We start from the raw sequence: 17,612 nt of genomic DNA, 5'->3' as shown, positions 1-17,612 counted from the left end.
TCTTCATATCCTCCTTTATGTTGTTTGCCATGTAAATGGTCCCATCAACTGCGTATTTGTTCTTTATGAGGTGTCTAACGACCCACGGTGCAGCTTGACGATAACCTTTTTGTCACACTTCTAGTGAGCATGTGTGTACGCTCTTGTATACCGTGATCTCAAACATGGGGGACATTGGTAGTTTTTTCCCTCTCAGTCTCCAACAACAGTCAGGATCTTTGCATGTGATATACCACACGTCAGTACCAGACTTTTTCACCATATACTCAAAGTTATTCTTTAATGCAAATAGAGCAGCTTTGGTTTTTAAATCAATCTTGTCCTCAAAAGTCTTCCCAACATATATTTCTCCCATTGGTGCACCAGATGATGAGGAATGGGTTTTAGCAGATGCCTCAATATCTTCTTTTGTAAACATTGGGGCACTCCATCGGGCGTGATCTTCTCTTGATACAATTGTCTCCCTCCACCCAGTGTTATCTTCTGTCCTAGCAGGTTGATTACTGCTTCGAGCAGGTGCTCGACGCCCTTGAGTTAGGAGGTGTGCCTGTGCAAGAGGCAGTCCTGACTCTTCTTCTACTTGTTGGGCTTGGGAAATGTCTAACTCCTCATTTGAAACATCTGCACTATAATACGAGTCATCCTCGGAACCATCATCATTATCTTCAAAGCAATTACCAACTGGATCATCATTCACATAGGGATCATACTCATATGCCTCAAGCACACCTGTGGGACCTCCTTGTGGTATATCAAGCTGAATAGTAGCCATCGGATCAGTAACTGGAACAAAAGTGCCCACCTCGCTAAGATGCTTGTAACTGCTACCTGCAGGAGATAGATCGACACTGGTCGTGTCTTTTTTGTTCACACTAGGAGAATGATCTGATATGACATTCTTCTTAACTGGAGTCACACATAAGACTATCCATTCTTTCGAGCTTATTCCTAAGAATACACGAACTTGACGATCATTCCTCAATTGAACCGGTGCAAATGGTTGGTCACCGCATACGTATGGAACCTCGAGTTTCAATTCATACACCTTGCTATCCACCAGAAATGTCTCATGCAGTATGTCAAGTAGTTGCAAGTAAGTGACATCATTCTCTACTGGTATCACTTCACTTTCAGCATCCTTAAAATACCATTTCCTACCATCTGTTTCCCAAACACCGTTGTAAGAAACAAATACGTAAACAGTAGAACCTGAAATAAAAAAACACAAATACAATTAGCTGAAAAACAGATGGTAGGAAATGGTATTTTAACGAAGCTGAAAAACATGACCATCGAGCATGCACAAAATAGTGAGAATTCACATTACCATCGAGCTTGCATCGAGTAGGTATCGAGCACAACATTCAACGTAAAAAATGATGTGCCATCGAGCCTACATCGAGCAGGCATCGAGCATCCATCAAGCATGCATGAAATAGTGAGAATGCACATTACCATTGAGTACCCATCGAGTAGGTATCGAGTAACCATCGAGTACAACATTCAACCGTAAAAATTGATGTTCCATCGAGCAACCATCGAGCATGCATGAAATAATGATAATGCACATTACCATCGAGTACCCATCGAGTAGGTATCGAGTAACCATCGAGCACAACATGCAACCGTAAAAATTGATGTGCCATCGAGCCTGCATCGAGCAGGCATCAAGCAACCATCGAGCACAACCCAAGCTCAGAAAATTCCTAGAAAACGCAGATCGACAAAAAACCATAAATAAACCAAAAAAATGTGCAAATATTGCTCAGATCTATTCGAAATGCCCAAAAAGTTTAAAAGAAACATCACTAATCCAAGTATTTAAGAAAAAATTGTTTACCCATAAAATTTTTCTCCAAGATTTCTCAACTCTTACTTTGGTCTTGATCTCTACAAATGGCTTTCGTAGGGGTTCCTTCGTAGAGGTTGCTCGACTTCCTTCTACCGTGGTGCTCTTAGTGGCGGTGTGAGGTGAGGTGAGTGAAAGAGAGTGAGGAAGAAACAAGAAGAAGGAAGAGAGGAGGGAAGAGAGGAGATAGTTGTGATAGGGGTATTTTGGGTATGCTAAAATGAATTGGCATTATTTTGTAATGATAAAAATGTCTAGCATTTTTTTGAATTACAACCCCCTATTAAGCATAAAAAGTCAAATTTCGCTTCTCTATATATAATATCTAATTTCCTCTAAAAGATAATGATTTATATTCATGGGAAAGTAACAACCTTTTAAGTTTTAACCCGTGTGCTACTAACAAATGTGTAATTATTAAGTTATGGGAAATAAAGATGTAGGTTACGTTTGTTCTCAATAATGAAAACAGTTAGGTGCAGTTAGTTATTTAGGTTTACATGATACGTTCATTAAGTTGTCACCATCTATGCTAATCATTTCAATTGCTGTTAAAATGACATTTAATAATAATAAGGTGAGATTATTGGTAGCTTATTTTTTCTCTTCTCACTCATCTGTTTTTTATATTGGACAGGAGATTTCGAAATTGGGATCTCTTGGAGAGGTGTAATACCATTAGGTTATGCCTATGACCACCTCTCCACACTCCTCTTAATTGTTTAAAATTACTCAATATATAATTCAAGAAAATAGATATATATATATATATCATCATTAAATATTAAAAAGTAAAAATTAATTTTTTTAGCACCCAAAATATATAATATATCACTTATATTTAACTAATTAATCACTTTTAAAAATATATATTTATACTTTTTAATATTATAATTTTTACAAATATAAAAATTTAATATTATAATTTTACATATGATTCTATTTCTAATAAGATGATTTTTTTTTTAATTTTAAATTATCTATAGGATTTGTGCTCCGAACTATGACCTATATATTATTATGCCTTTTAATTTTTTCAGCTCGTTAAAAATTACCCATGAATTATTCACAGTATTATAAAGTAGGACTTCCGTCCAATCCCATTCATTTTTTGTAATGGAATAGTGATGTGTCAATTTACCCCATGACATGGCTTGACACGGGGCACAAATACCATCTAATTGGGATATTTGGGAGAAAATAACAAAAAAAAAAAATTATTTATATATTCAGACTATTAAAACTAAACAATTTTTAAATTTTTTTTTTTTTTTTCTTCCATTCTTCCACCTCTCTCTTCGTTTTCTTCTTCTTCATCATCTTTTTTTCTTCTTGAATATAGGCAAAAGATCTGGGCAGCACTGTTGTGCTTGAAGGTGTCAGATAGTTGAGGATGAGTGAATCTTGGTCCTGAGCGAGCTGCGGCAAGGGCTGGGAAGGCGTCGAATATTGCTACAGACGAGCAGATCTCATTAGACGTCAACTGCAACGAGCAAGGTGATGGTCTGCGATGTAGCTTGTGGAGGAGCTTGTGAACGGATCTGAAGTCTGATGCCGGATATGAAGCTCAACGACTAGGCTAGTTTAGATACAGGTTTTGAAGATTTTTGTTTGATTTTAATATCTTCGTTTTGATATACATTTTTTGGAGGCTGACTTTATGTGTTTGTTGTTCTAAGAAGATTGAATAAAATCCTAAGTGCCTAATTATTTAGATTTTTCTTTTATATGAATAAATGAACTCAAAAATCTATTAGTATTTGTGCTAAAATGGGTTTGGTGCTGAAATGTATTCGTGCTTGTGTTAATTCTGCATTTGCTTAAAATTGTAATGGAATTGTAAGTTCGACTATAAGACATGGTGCAAACACTTATATGTATTGAGATTTAATATTGACTAGGTTTATGGCCGTAGGTTTGTATTTTAGTTTTAATTGAATCGGCAATCTCAAAGATCTTCACGAGTTAGAATGTTCTTTTGGAAAAATGTGTTGTTGTGTTTTGTATATATTAGGATTTTAAATCACAATTTGGAGAAGATGAGTTGATGTAATTAATAAATTTGACTTCCAACAATTTTTTTAAAATTGGCCATTGATCTGGTTTAATTAGAATAATAACGTTTATAAATTAATTTAAATAAATTTTGAAAAATAAACCCAATCAACTAAAATAAGTTTTAATTATTTTTGTTGTAGTTAATATTTTTATTATTATTTGTTACATCCAAATTTCGAAAATGAATTAGCAGCCTCGAAATGTAGCCTCGCAAGTGGAAAGATCAACAGTTTAAGCAGAAGTATTTGGCATGATTACTTGTACAAATACTCATGAAGTGCTAAGGAGCCACAGCACCGGCACTCGAGCATTAATTGTGAGCTCGAGAGCAAAGGTTTCTTTTGAAAGGTAGTTCCAAAAGACTAATTAGATAAGGAGTCGACATTACTGGAATGTTGAGTTCGAAGAAAAAGGCAAGCTCGAAAGTGCATTGAAGAAGCACACGAGAATGTAGTTGTAAATTCCTATTTATGTGGGTTTGGTTAATAATGAGTATAAACAACCCTATATTTAAGAGATATTTATTTAAATAATGCATTTAATTTGTATTTTTCGATATTTATTTGTATTTTGAATTCAAATACATTAGATTGTAACTTCCCTAAAAATATGGGAAGCAATATGTGTAACCATGTCTATGAATACCTGGATTTAGTCATTTATTGGGGACTATCACTTCTCGTACACAAAAACTCTGTGAAATTGCTTTCAAAGCTTTAACGCAGACAAATAAATAAAAGTGACTCGTGGACTAGGTAGAATTAACTACTGAACTACGTAAAAAATCTATGTTAAAACGTTCTCAACATTATTGATAAGAAAATAAGTTTTTTAAATTTTAAATTATTTTTATTTAAATTACACATGTGGTATTGATGTGACCAAGACACATCATCAAATAACGAGTCACATCATCACTTCATTAGCCACATGAGATGGAATTGGACGGATATCTCATTTACAATACTGTGAATAATTCGTGGGCTATTAAAATAAGAAGAAAAAATTAGGGGACACGATAATGTATAAGTCATAGTTCAGAAGACAAAAATCCTAAATAACCTTATATTTATTTTGAATTTAAAAATAAAATTAAACTTAGTGATTATGTCTTTTTATTTTTAAAAAATCATTTTTATTTTAATTGAGAGCAACAAAAATATTTTAATTTTAAAAAAAATATTTATTTTTAATTTACTACTAATTTAAAAAAAAATGTGTGAAATTTTTTTGAAAATGGAAAGTGTGAGAATAAAAAAATGGGTAATTATGGAGACACCCTTAATAATATCACTCATTTATTTTTCTTCCTTAAATAACAAAAAAAATATTTTTTTTTTCTAGGAAATAAAACTATTAAAAAGGGTAATAATGCCTCCACCTTCCACGTTGCTACGTTTGATGCTCTCTCTCTCTCTCTCTCTCTCTAAAAACAAGGGGAGAGTGAGTTACATGAAATAATAATATTGAGTTTCATTCCTTACACGTTCCTCCAGTATGATATTGTTGCTGAAAGCTAAAAACCATCTGGTACGCATATGACCAACAAACCTCTTTTTTTTTAATTCGTTGAATAATGAGACTGTCCACGTGCGCAGTCTCCGGTCTTGTTTTTGACAATTGACCTTCCTTTCTCTTTATTTTCTCAACCCTCTTTCATGCTCTGTAATTACACCTATAAAAACAGATGCCTCTGTGTCTAGTTTTCAAAATACTACTACGGGTTTTTCTTTTGAGTTTTGCTTTAAGCCATTTTCACTTTCTGGGTTTTATTGGGCATTTCCAGAAGAAAACAATAACGTTGCTTCGTGGAGGAGGAGAAAGGAAGGTTTCCGCATTAATGGAGAGTACATTGATCAACGGTGGAGATTCTTCATTGGTTGATATCGATAACGACAACAAGTCTGGATATGGTGGTGGTATTGACGACGTGTACGGTGAGGATAGTGCCACGGTGGATCAGCTTGTCACTCCTTGGACTGTCTCTGTTGCAAGGTGAATATTAAAACCCAACTCAGATTATTTACTTTATTTTCGAATTAAATGTATTTGAATTTTGGCATAAAGCTGACTCTTGTTTGTTTTGGTATGATTCTTGGTTTATGCTTAGTTTTTTTTTTAATATTTTTTTTTAATCCATATTCTTTTTAACAATTTATAGGGTGGTTTAGAAAAGAATGTACTATAATGTTTGTCATTCCCTCACATATGATTTTGTTAAGGAAAAGAGGGTGAGAAAAAATAGAAAGAAAATATTTTTCTAAAATTTTATAAGATTTTTTTAAAATTTTCTCTTTTTGAATATATGTACGATTGTTCTAAATTTTTTGAGATTATATTACATTTAACATTTATTTTTTCTAGTAAACGAATCCTTACTTTTTTGTTTGAATAAGAATATGAGAAAATAAAATCTTTTGAAATTCATTTTTTTCCCTCCTAAAAATCTAAGATCCAGGCTATTCAAGATGTGGGTGACAAAGTTCTATATTCTCTTTACATATTCTTGTGGCTCATGTATAACAAATCTTGTTGAAATTATTTAAGAATGTAGTGTTATTTTGCATCCTGGTTAATGTGTATTGTTCCCACAATTAACATATAATGTATTGTTATTCTCAACTCAAATTACTGAATATTCCGTGAATAATTAACATATTTTATGCCTTTTCCAAAGTATTTATTGTAGAAAACAAATTTTTTAAGAGTTCCTATATGATTAATCTATGCTACTTCTTCATATCATTGGTGATGTGAAACCATCTAACTTAGTTGGTACTATTTCAAATATTGGCATGACTTAGTTGATTGTTTTTTCTTATTATATCATGTAATGTTTACTAAGTTGATTTTAATGTGAATGTTGTGGCAGTGGGTACACTCTGCTGCGTGATCCACACCATAACAAAGGGCTGGCCTTCACTGAGAAGGAGAGAGATGCTCACTACTTGCATGGTCTTCTGCCTCCAGCAGTATTCAATCAAGAGCTTCAGGTCAGACAACTTACATCTCCTCAAAACTTCATGGTTGTATCTACTCTTTCTTTAACTTAACTTTTCTATCATTTATTCTGGTACATAGGAGAAGAGATTGATGCACAATCTTCGCCAATATGATGTCCCATTGCATAGATACATGGCCATGATGGACCTTCAGGTAACTGTTAACAAGCTTGTACTTGAGTAAATCAAGATCATAGAAAAACGAATCTCATTAGAATTCTGCCTTTAATTTGATTCTGCAGGAGAGGAATGAAAAGCTGTTTTACAAACTATTAATTGATAACGTTGAGGAACTTCTTCCCATAGTATACACTCCAACAGTTGGTGAGGCTTGCCAAAAGTATGGTAGCATCTTCAAGCGTCCTCAGGGCCTTTACATCAGTTTGAAAGAGAAGTATGTTTATTTGATGGATTTATTTTTTACAATATTATAGGGTATAGAGTTTACATATCTGTCAACAATACGTTGACCTTATTAATTCTAATTAGGGGAAAGATCCCTGAAGTGCTTAAGAACTGGCCTGAGAGAAATATTCAAGTTATTGTTGTTACTGATGGTGAGCGTATTTTGGGACTTGGGGACCTTGGCTGCCAGGTAAAGTGGATCCTTTTTTCAGCTTACTAGTCCAGTATTCTTATTTTGAAACTGCTATTGACTCCACTAGACATGGATTTACACCATTGCCTTTTAACTTACTTTGAGTTAATTGCTAATCTAACAAGTCCTATTGTTTGAACTTTGTTCAGGGCATGGGGATTCCAGTAGGAAAGCTTTCTTTGTATACCGCATTGGGAGGACTACGTCCTTCAGCAGTGAGTTTCGTTCCTATTTTTATTAGGCATTTTTTTCATAGTTTTCCTTTCTTTGACAATGTATGTTCTAAACTCAGTTTGGAACATAATTATTTTGTGCTCCTGATAAATTTTCCAATGATAATTTAGTTATGCACGTAGCATATTACTAATACACTTTGATAAAATCTTTTGTTTACAGTGCTTGCCTGTAACCATTGACGTTGGCACAAACAATCAGAAGCTGTTGAACGATGAATATTACATCGGACTCAGGCATAAAAGGGCAACTGGGCAGGTTTATATTTCTTTCTTTCACTCAACTTTAAAGTTTGACTAATTTAATCTAGAGATTAGCAGTTATTGTTATGTCTGCAAATCTAAGGTGGTGGTTTCTTTTCCTTGTTTAGGAATATGCAGAGCTTCTAGAAGAATTCATGACTGCGGTTAAGCAGAACTACGGAGAGAAAGTCCTAATCCAGGTATTTGATTTGATGGATCTATCATGCTAATTCTATGAACTCCTGATTTTCCAAGCTCATTTCATATAGTTTTAACTGATTTTTTTTGGATTGTATTAAATTTTTCCAGTTTGAAGATTTTGCAAACCACAATGCATTTGAGTTGCTATCAAGATACAGTTCGAGCCACCTTGTCTTCAATGATGATATTCAGGTAAATATAGATGAAATATATCTTAGTTGAAATTCTTATTGCTGAGATTATTTCCGTTGACTATGATATTTTCAATTTGGTTCATCAGGGTACAGCATCTGTGGTTCTGTCCGGAGTTATTGCAGCTTTGAAATTAGTTGGGGGGAAATTAGCTGACCATAAATTCTTATTCCTGGGTGCTGGAGAGGTGAGGCTCAAAATATTTTTCTTCAATGAAAGTTTTCTATAATTATTGTATGCTTAATGAGTAAGCTACTTTAGTAGCCTCTAGTTGAGTTCAATGATAACTTGTCTGCTGAGCATTGGTTACTTTGTTCTCTTTCTAATAGTTCTTTATGTGGTGAAAAGGTTGTATAGAACCTAAATTACACGCACACAAGTACAAATATTTGTTTTAATGGTGTTTCTGACATTTGTGTTTTGACTGATGAAGGCTGGAACTGGCATAGCAGAGCTCATAGCTCTTGAGATATCTAAACAGGTATATACTTTAGTATCAAATATATTGTTTATTTTGTTTGCTTTAGTTTAACATTTGTGACTAATAGTGTAATCAATATCTTGTTAGACTAAAGCTCCGTTGGAAGAAACCCGGAAGAGGATTTGGCTAGTGGACTCGAAGGTAGCAGGCATATTATTTGAAAGAATACTGGGCTGAGTTTGTTTCGATCTATAACAGGACTAAATTATTTATGTTGCAGGGCTTGATCGTAAGATCTCGTATTGGGTCACTTCAACATTTTAAGCAACCTTGGGCTCATGAGCATGAACCAGTTAAGGAACTCCTTGATGCTGTTAAGGTATATGATGTTGGCTATGTATTTATGTTATAATGTCGAAACATCTTTATGGGGATTTTTTTATCCTCTATTCTCTCTTCTTTCATCTTATTTCTTGCTCTTGATTTGTCAGGCTATCAAGCCAACTGTGTTGATCGGATCATCTGGAGTGGGAAAGACATTTACGAAGGAGGTGGTTGAGGCCATGACATCCTTAAACGAGGTTTCATCTCTCTCTCTCTCTCTCTCTCTCTCTCTCTCTTGTGTGACATGTATAATTTAGTCTTAACACGATGAGTAACATTGTTGTTAATTGGCATGCAGAAACCTCTGATTCTGGCTCTTTCCAACCCTACATCACAATCTGAGTGCACAGCAGAAGAGGCTTACACATGGAGCAAGGTACAACTCCAAAGACCTTTTATGATTTTTTAAACCAATGTCTCACTTATAGTTGATCATAAATGACCATACTTTCTCTCAATACACAGGGTCGAGCCATATTTGCTAGTGGAAGCCCATTTGACCCTGTTGAGTATGAAGGGAAAGTTTTTGTTCCTGGCCAGGTTTGTTACCCTAAACCCGACCTGCTGTGCAGAGTGTATTTTTTACTTCTGTTCCAATCTCCATAATTAAATTTTACAATGCAACGCTTACTCATCTTGTACTTGTCTCAATATCCAGGCCAACAATGCTTACATATTCCCTGGTTTTGGTTTGGGTTTGATCATCTCTGGTGCTATTCGTGTACATGATGACATGCTTTTGGCAGCTTGTAAGTATTTGAATTTCGAATGATAATTAACATTTCCACTATACTATGTATTGTTTGGATATTTAGCTGTGGATATCTCAGATACCTTTCTTAATTAATTCTATTTCTGTTTTTCTTTGTCAACAGCGGAGGCTTTGGCTTCTCAGGTGAGCGAGGAGAACTATGAGAAAGGATTGATATACCCACCTTTTACCAATATCAGAAAGATATCAGCCCATATTGCTGCTAAAGTTGCTGCTAAGGTGTATGAACTTGGTAAGTTTCTCGTTCAATGTTTAAGTTGAAACTTCAATCATTATATCAAAGTATGCCAGTTGAATCTTCACCTTGGGTCCATTTTTCTTGCTTTGGTTGTCTTATAGGTCTGGCTTCTCATCTCCCTCGTCCTAAAAATCTCGTCAAGTACGCAGAAAGCTGTATGTACAGCCCACTCTACCGAAGCTATCGCTGAAGTTGAGGACGCTGATTTTCCCTTGAACAGCTAGTGCTTTCATTTAGTCGCCTGCTGAGTTATGTAGTTCAATTTGTTGCTGGCATTGTCATATCAACTAGCACCATTTTCTTTTTCTTTTGTTTCTTTTGTTCATTGTGTATTATTTTTAATAAGCTCCATATGAATTGAATAAATAATCAATGAAATTTAATATTGATATATTAGAGATGTTCTATATGAATACGTACATAAATTTCACTTTCTTCTCGAGTCGCTCAGAATAACATTCTCTAGCATAAAAAAAATGAAAGGAAATTACATGTTAAGTGTTATTTTCTGAAGTTCCAAAGTCAAAGGATTTGCATGGCTCAAGTACGTCTGCTTTATGATTAATGTTTAGAACTCTATTATATAGGCACCATTTAAATGTCAAATACAACTCACAACAGCGACTGAAGTACTGAAAGGAAGAAACGTAACAGGTGATGATTATCGCATGTTATCAGATACTTGGGAACTCCTAATACCCCAAAACAGCCTAGGCTTCAAATTCTTGTTTGTGGCAGTAAAGAGCCACCCCATCTGGGTTTCACAAGACGCACAATTTGTTATTGTCCATGCATACCTGCAAGAGTGAAGAAAAAAAAAAGATCAAATCAGCAACTACAAATTTCCAATTCCTAAACTAAGGCCAGAATACAAGGAGAAATCATTTTTCTAGTCACCTCATATATTAAGCAGCAAAAGATATTTCAACCTATAAAATGACTCATTCCATATAAGTTATTACTTCAAAGTAAAATTCAAGAGACTTCCCATAAGGAAACTTATTCAAGATAGAATTACATACCCAGGAAACCAACTGTATTCTCTCATTGCTGACCCCATAAGTGCTAAGTCATTTGCTCTGTAGAGAGTAATGACCTCATGCACAAAACCATCTGGGTTTACATAAGCACCAAGAGGACCATCTCTAGACATCACCAGCATATCACTTCGCCTTGCAATTACAGTCTGCATTACATTCAAAAGACATAATCATAACCTGGCATGCACAAATGTACACCTGTCATGGGAGTTTTAAGCATGCGCATATATGCATTATGCACCATTCACATGTAAATAGTCAAAATCTAGGTACATTACCTGACAGTTTCTACATCTAATGAGATTAACACTCTCAAGTAGCTCAATTTCCCGGCGCAGCCTATATGATATGCCATCAATCTCGAGAAGCTCTTGCCTCGTAGATTCAGACACAGGAATTTTACTCCCAATGTAAAATGACAAAAGATCAGGCTTCTTCACGAGGCCTTCCATACTTGGTGCTCCAATTATTTGTTTCCACATATCTGCATTATATAAAATTTAAAAATAAATATCATTCAGAGATGAAAATAAACTACTTCCATAACCCCACAATATTTAGGAACCAGAAAACTATAACAATTGCTACGTAGTTGCCTAGGAGAACTCGAATCGAATATCAGATCTTGTGTAAGCAAACTATATGCTTGACCATTTGAGCTTATTCCTCTTGGGTTAATTTTAAACAAACAACTAATTTTTCATTTGAACCCATAAACTCACAAAAAGACTGACATTCAATAAGCTTAAGCTACGCGGAAATTTCAAGGTGTCATCTAAATGATTGAATTTGATCCATTAAAAGTCAGGGAGATTTTAAGATCTGATCTCTCCTCATATCCTTTTTTATCTCTCTTCAAATTTACAAATTCTTTATAGAGTATGTAACATATCTATTAAATCAAATGAGATTCATTTCCATATAAATCCAGGTAGTATGAATGGTATAATCAGTTTTAAAAAATTTAGATCCAATGACTAACGAGGATCACAAATTAAACTAAGACAAAACCAACCAAAATATGAGTAAAAGCAAAGTAAAAGTACCTGAAGCCTTTTGAGCAAGACAATAAGAATCATACATGCGATAAACCCAAAATGGCCAGAATGTTCTTGGAACTCTCCGCAACTGATTAATGTTGCTATTTCTCAAACAGCTAATGTGTTGTTCCTGTTTCTGTGAGTGTGTCGTGAACATGGAACTCTTTCCCGAGCCAGAATCTCCATTCTCAGGTTCTGAATGTAATGACTCATTGGAATCAGAGTCGTGATCAGCTCTTTGAAGTTGAAGTTCTGACTTCTCATCATCGCTGCTGGATGATTCATCCATTGAATCATATCCAGAAGAAGAAATAATTGCAGATCGATGAACTATCTTTTCTGTCAATGAGAGGGAACTTTCAAAGCTTTCATCTGAATTTTCCTCTGAACCCTCACCATCCATAAATCTGCCCGGCTTAACAAGAGAAGCATTTAAAGGCAGACGATCTCCCAAAGCATCCCGTGGGGTCCTCAGCGGTAAGTCTTCCTTGATGATTTGGACTTCACCACAAGGCTAAACAATGAGTATTTTAACATCATATCAGACTTTTGTCAAATGAAAGAGCAAAAAGGAGAGAGAATAAATAATTCTAACCACTCCTTCTGAATCAATATAACGGCGTCTCAAACGGAATCTGCTCTGCCCACGAGTGACAACATTCAATGAACCATCCTCTAATCTCCGGTACTGTCGAATCTGCAAAAGAGAATCATAGGCTGGTGAAAAAATAACTGGCACAACCAAGTGACAGCTAGAGTGTAACACATCCAAATCCTTTAATTATTTCAACTTCCATTTTCAACAGGCTAAAGAAGCATAAACATGCTTTTTTTTATATCGCACAACTCATGCACTAACAACACAAATATGTTTTTTCTATTAAAAAAAAAGAGATGACGGTCACATGTCCATGAGTGACCTCCTCCCAAGTTTATTAAAAAGGCCTCACTTATGGCGGAGGAAAGCCCTCACTAACAACATAAATATCAAACTAAAGCAATATTTATGTTGTCACTAGACAGCCAGAATTAGCCAAGAAAAAACACATCATGAATTATGACAGTTCAACAAATCAATTTTCTAAGACTTTTTTGAACAAGAAACGGGAATTTGTATTAAATCAAAAGGGATAGAATACAAAGAAATCAAAGGAAACATGCTAACTTAAAATCAGAGAGCATGAACCTGAGAGCAACAAAACGGCTGTCAAAAACAAAGAAAAATAGGCACAAACCAAGAAAACTAAAATACAAAGAATATTTTAATAAATAAAATTCCAATCTCTTAGCCAAGCCAAGAAAGGAATGTAACCAAAATGCTTGTCTTATGCAGCCACAGTGCCAATTTGAACCTAACCGATCCCACAGCCTATCTGTCTTTCTCTTTGTCGTCAAAAATCTGACTGTTCCTTTCTGACTACAAAACCCATAAAACTGTAGCTACAATGGATTGCCACAGCTTTTGCTTATGTTGGTTCTATAAAACAACCAAATCTGAGTGCAACATGCTGAAACACACCAAGACAACCTAAATTCTTTGAGAACCCTAAACCAGAGATTCAAAGAAAATAAGCAATGTAGAAAAAGATGATCCACTGACTCAGTTCCTCTTCTGCACAAGACACACCAACCCGGGGACAACGAGATGAAAGACTTGACATAACATGATAATGAATTGAGTTCCTGATGACATAAGACCATGATAATACAAGTGCCAATGCTAAATTTGGCACAAAAAAAATGGCCAAATATTATAATTGATACAACATTTAGCATTATACTCTAAGAGTATTCCAATGTACTGTTCAATTTTTGTAGCAAAGCAATACTATATTTTAGATTAATAGGAAGAAAAAAAAAACCTTATTCAATGTAATGGTAAAATGTGTGCTAAATTTGACATATGCTAAAAATTATATTAAATTTAACACAAAATATAACATAATGCTAAATTTAATATACTAGTAAATATTATATTTTAATAAATGTTTGTTAAAGTTGACCAATCAAATTGCTTTTATATTTATTTTATTTTAGTTATTTATTTAAATGCTCCGTTTGGGAAAGCTTCTACTTTTGCTTATATCTAAAAGCGCAAGACAAGTAAAAGTTTAGACTTTTACCCAAATACTTTCAAATGTACTTTTTTTTATTCTAAAAGCTAAAAGTAGCTTAAAAAAAAGCTTAGCTAAATGAGAACATTATATACTTATTGAATATTATTGACTTTTATAGCTTTTATTTCTAAATAACATTGCATATATTATTTGTGCATGCCAAATATAACATTTAGTCACTTTTGAACAAAATTTGGTATTGGAATTGCCACTTCCATTGGAGACGGTTTAATGCTACAATGCACAAATGTTATATGCAATGCTATTTGGAAATAAAAAAATGAGCATACCTAAGGATGCCCAACACCCTATAACATAGCATACCGCTTTTTGTGCATTTTAGTATCAAATACTATATATTTCAATTTAAATTTAAGTATATGGGACCCAATATTTATTTGTACTAGTAGCGGTATAGAATGTTGAGCACCTAGGGTGCTCTTTAGCATTAAATTATAAAACCAATACTTTTCAATAAATGCCAAAAAAAAATTCTTGGAATTGAGTTTTAGATAAATAAATAAGAGCATTGCTATAAGGCACCCATGGTGCCCATCACCACCTTACATTGGTTGGTGCAATTTAGTATCAGGTCCCACATATTATATTTTAAATTAAAATATATGGAACCCGATACTAAATTGCACCAATATCGATTTGTCGTGTCAGGTAGTGTTGGGCACTCTTGCAATTCTCAATAAATAAATATAATGAAATAAATTATTTAATTGGTAATCTTTAATAAGAATTGATTAAAAATATAACATGTATTGTGTCAAATTTGGCATATGCTATACTTAATGCCATGTTTGACACATTTTAGCATTGCATTAGTTGAGTTTTTTTTTCTTTGCCAATGTGCTAAAATATAATGTTGCCATAAAGATTTGACACTGCATTGAAGATACTCTAAGACAGCTCAACATCCTCCATGAATTTTGAAAATATTTTATCAAAGGGGATGCAAGCTCATTGTCCACGTGCCTCTTGAAATGAAGAATATAACTTCATTATATCTCAAAGAAGTTAGAGCCTTCCTTATAAACCATGAAAATAGAGAGGAAAAAAGAGTAACAACAGTGCAGTAACTGACCTCTGCAGTAGTCCCAACAGTTGAAAACGTTGTTCTTCCATTATCACGATTTCTGTGAGCTCGAACCTGGCCAAATTTTATTTTAAAATCTCATTTAAGTTTCAGGGAGTAATTTAATGTGGAAGAAGTGGAAAATGAAATTGCATAGATAGAAGAGCTGGATAACCAGCTTTATAAGGAGCACACCTACCACACCAATTGTAAAGGGTACATCAACTTGTGTTAAAGCTCTCTCAATAGCAGCTATAAAATTGGCTTCAACAACTCTGAGAGGAAGGGTTGCCTCAGGGAATAAAACAACCCCTGAATATAACACAACCAAATTAAAATCACCCCTTCTTTTAAGGGGGAAGCAAAACTTAAAGGATAAAGAAGGCAGAAAGCAAATTTCAATTGAAAGCTAGTCCTAGAGTTACAAATGCACCTCACTTCTAAGCTATTTAAGAAACATACTTAATCACCAAAGTGGTAAGATCAGAGCTACTTTTTTTTTTGACAGAGAGAAGATCAGAGCTAATTTTGATGATACAAGAGTAAGAACTAATATAGTGCTTCCTTAAAACTCCAGTAAAAGGACCGACACAGATACATTGGCCAGTTTTCAATAATTTCAAGATCCAAGGAGCATTGGTAATACATTCCTTCACACCTTACCTTTTCTTCAAAATCCCTTACCAAGTACACAAGGAGTAGAGACTATATACAAAACTGAAATCTACAAAGGAATGAATTAGCACCTTGAAGATAGAAGATTGGAAGGTTAAAGATAGCACCACCCTCCAAAAAGGCAACCCTATGGTGTGTGTCTTCGACATCTGTTAATAATACAAGTAAAACCATAAGATCTCACTAAGCTCAACTATATAGTCAAACATAAAACAATTTAAAGTTAAAAAATCAAACATGCAAACTTACCGCCAAGATATGTGTGTAACGAAGCCAAACATGTATTAAAGGTGAACACACTAGATGTGCCAGCGCCATCATAACCTCGACCACTTTTGCTCAATAACAAAAAGGCAGAAAGATTAAATCATATTTAATCACGTAAAACAACAATAATTGACAATAACATAACAACAATAATGCAGAAGTTGTCACACTCCAATTATGTTCGTTACTCCAATTAACTAGCACTTACAAACTATACAAGAACCTTCAAACTATATCTAATCTAATTACACTATCAGTGCCTCGAATTTGGACTTTAAAGTAAGTTTACTCAGATTCAAACCATCTCAGTCAGGCCAAATGAATGCAGGTGGATAAACATGTATCTACACAAATACACTTACATGACCTCAAACTATAGAAAAATATATCAATACCATAAGCATCCTTCAATTGAAAACACCGAAATTTAATTCTCGGAAATACTCCTCGCCTCCCAATTTCCAAAAACCCTAATCTCAATACCATAAAACACAACTGTCGAGAACTACTTTTACAGTACAAACAAACATCCTGTAAATTTTTAAATAAAGAGTAGAACCAATAATGAAGAAGAATATTACATAGCGTGACGATCCTCGTCGGATGAGTCGTGAAGGTCATCGACCTCTTCGACGAGCAACTCCTCGAGATCGAGCTCCAAAATCTGCTCGATCTGGTGTCTCTCTCGCTCGCTTATGCTTTCGCCCGCCATTCTTGTTCTTCTTCTTCTTCTTTCATTCGATAAAGGGTTTTACAGGGAAATGTTACCGGCATGGCAATGGGGACATTATCTCTACAGCAAAATTTCCAGTCGAGACAATCTCCGGCTAAATGCGGATTTTGGATTTTCTTTAGTCTCGCAGTTGTGGCTCCCACACTAAAATTTTCATTTTCAATACAAAGTTTTGTACTTATTAGCATTTCTGTAAAATACTACGAATCGGCCATAATTTTTAGCAACCGTCCTTGAGATTCCAAGGAAAAGACAAATTAAATTTGGGAAATTTGATGTATATGCTTTCTAATATGGGTTAATTAATCCAAACTTAATATCCCAAAAATATAACTTTCCTTATTTTTTTCCAAAAATACCCTTGCTATTCAAATTGAGTTAAAAAATACCCTTTCTCTCTCTTTCTCTGACTTCTCTCACCCTCTCTTTTTCTCTCTCTCAAACGTCTCCCTCAGGCCGCCTCTC

At 34.5% G+C, this 17,612-nt stretch overlaps 2 protein-coding genes across 3 annotated transcripts; one reads left to right on the top strand and one right to left on the bottom strand.

The window, feature by feature from the left end:
- Positions 1 to 5,296: 5,296 nt before the first annotated feature.
- On the top strand, positions 5,297 to 10,584 carry LOC133803790 (NADP-dependent malic enzyme). 2 transcript variants are annotated; one of them, XM_062241907.1, is made up of 20 exons: positions 5,297 to 5,437; positions 5,694 to 5,902; positions 6,780 to 6,900; positions 6,989 to 7,063; positions 7,152 to 7,303; positions 7,399 to 7,504; positions 7,657 to 7,722; positions 7,904 to 7,999; positions 8,112 to 8,183; positions 8,293 to 8,376; positions 8,465 to 8,563; positions 8,810 to 8,857; positions 8,945 to 8,998; positions 9,078 to 9,176; positions 9,289 to 9,378; positions 9,480 to 9,557; positions 9,647 to 9,721; positions 9,840 to 9,930; positions 10,057 to 10,185; positions 10,293 to 10,584. In XM_062241907.1, the coding sequence occupies exons 1-20, from the start codon at positions 5,405 to 5,407 to the stop codon at positions 10,379 to 10,381; spliced, it is 1,866 nt and encodes a 621-aa protein (XP_062097891.1). In that variant the 5' UTR covers positions 5,297 to 5,404; the 3' UTR covers positions 10,382 to 10,584. The 2 variants fall into 2 exon arrangements, with proteins under 2 accessions (XP_062097891.1, XP_062097890.1); XM_062241906.1 differs by lacking the exon at positions 5,297 to 5,437 and having other exon boundaries at positions 5,518 to 5,902.
- A 59-nt stretch (positions 10,585 to 10,643) lies between these two features.
- LOC133803791 (uncharacterized) lies at positions 10,644 to 17,400 on the bottom strand. Its single transcript, XM_062241908.1, has 10 exons — positions 16,996 to 17,400; positions 16,397 to 16,479; positions 16,219 to 16,296; positions 15,672 to 15,784; positions 15,482 to 15,547; positions 12,867 to 12,968; positions 12,278 to 12,785; positions 11,510 to 11,715; positions 11,214 to 11,377; positions 10,644 to 10,988 (listed from the first exon to the last, which is right to left on the bottom strand). The coding sequence occupies exons 1-10, from the start codon at positions 17,124 to 17,126 to the stop codon at positions 10,853 to 10,855; spliced, it is 1,587 nt and encodes a 528-aa protein (XP_062097892.1). The 5' UTR covers positions 17,127 to 17,400; the 3' UTR covers positions 10,644 to 10,852.
- Positions 17,401 to 17,612: the final 212 nt, after the last annotated feature.

This window comes from Humulus lupulus, chromosome X (genome assembly GCF_963169125.1).
Source record: "Humulus lupulus chromosome X, drHumLupu1.1, whole genome shotgun sequence".
NCBI classification, from domain to species: Eukaryota; Viridiplantae; Streptophyta; class Magnoliopsida; order Rosales; family Cannabaceae; genus Humulus; species Humulus lupulus.
This window is presented reverse-complemented; position numbering and strand designations above follow the sequence as displayed.

Bases quoted from the DNA above. Each gene is read 5' to 3' on its own strand.
- LOC133803790 (XM_062241906.1), top strand. From the start codon at position 5,595: ATGCCTCTGTGTCTAGTTTTCAAAATACTACTACGGGTTTTTCTTTTG. The intron at 8,858-8,944 runs GTATATACTTTA...ATATCTTGTTAG, and splicing joins CTCTTGAGATATCTAAACAG to ACTAAAGCTCCGTTGGAAGA. The intron at 8,999-9,077 runs GTAGCAGGCATA...TTTATGTTGCAG, and splicing joins TTTGGCTAGTGGACTCGAAG to GGCTTGATCGTAAGATCTCG.
- LOC133803791 (XM_062241908.1), bottom strand. From the start codon at position 17,126: ATGGCGGGCGAAAGCATAAGCGAGCGAGAGAGACACCAGATCGAGCAG. The intron at 12,969-15,481 runs GTCAGTTACTGC...TCTCTTTTGCAG, and splicing joins CTGTTGGGACTACTGCAGAG to ATTCGACAGTACCGGAGATT. The intron at 10,989-11,213 runs GTATGTAATTCT...TCACTCTTGCAG, and splicing joins GAATACAGTTGGTTTCCTGG to GTATGCATGGACAATAACAA.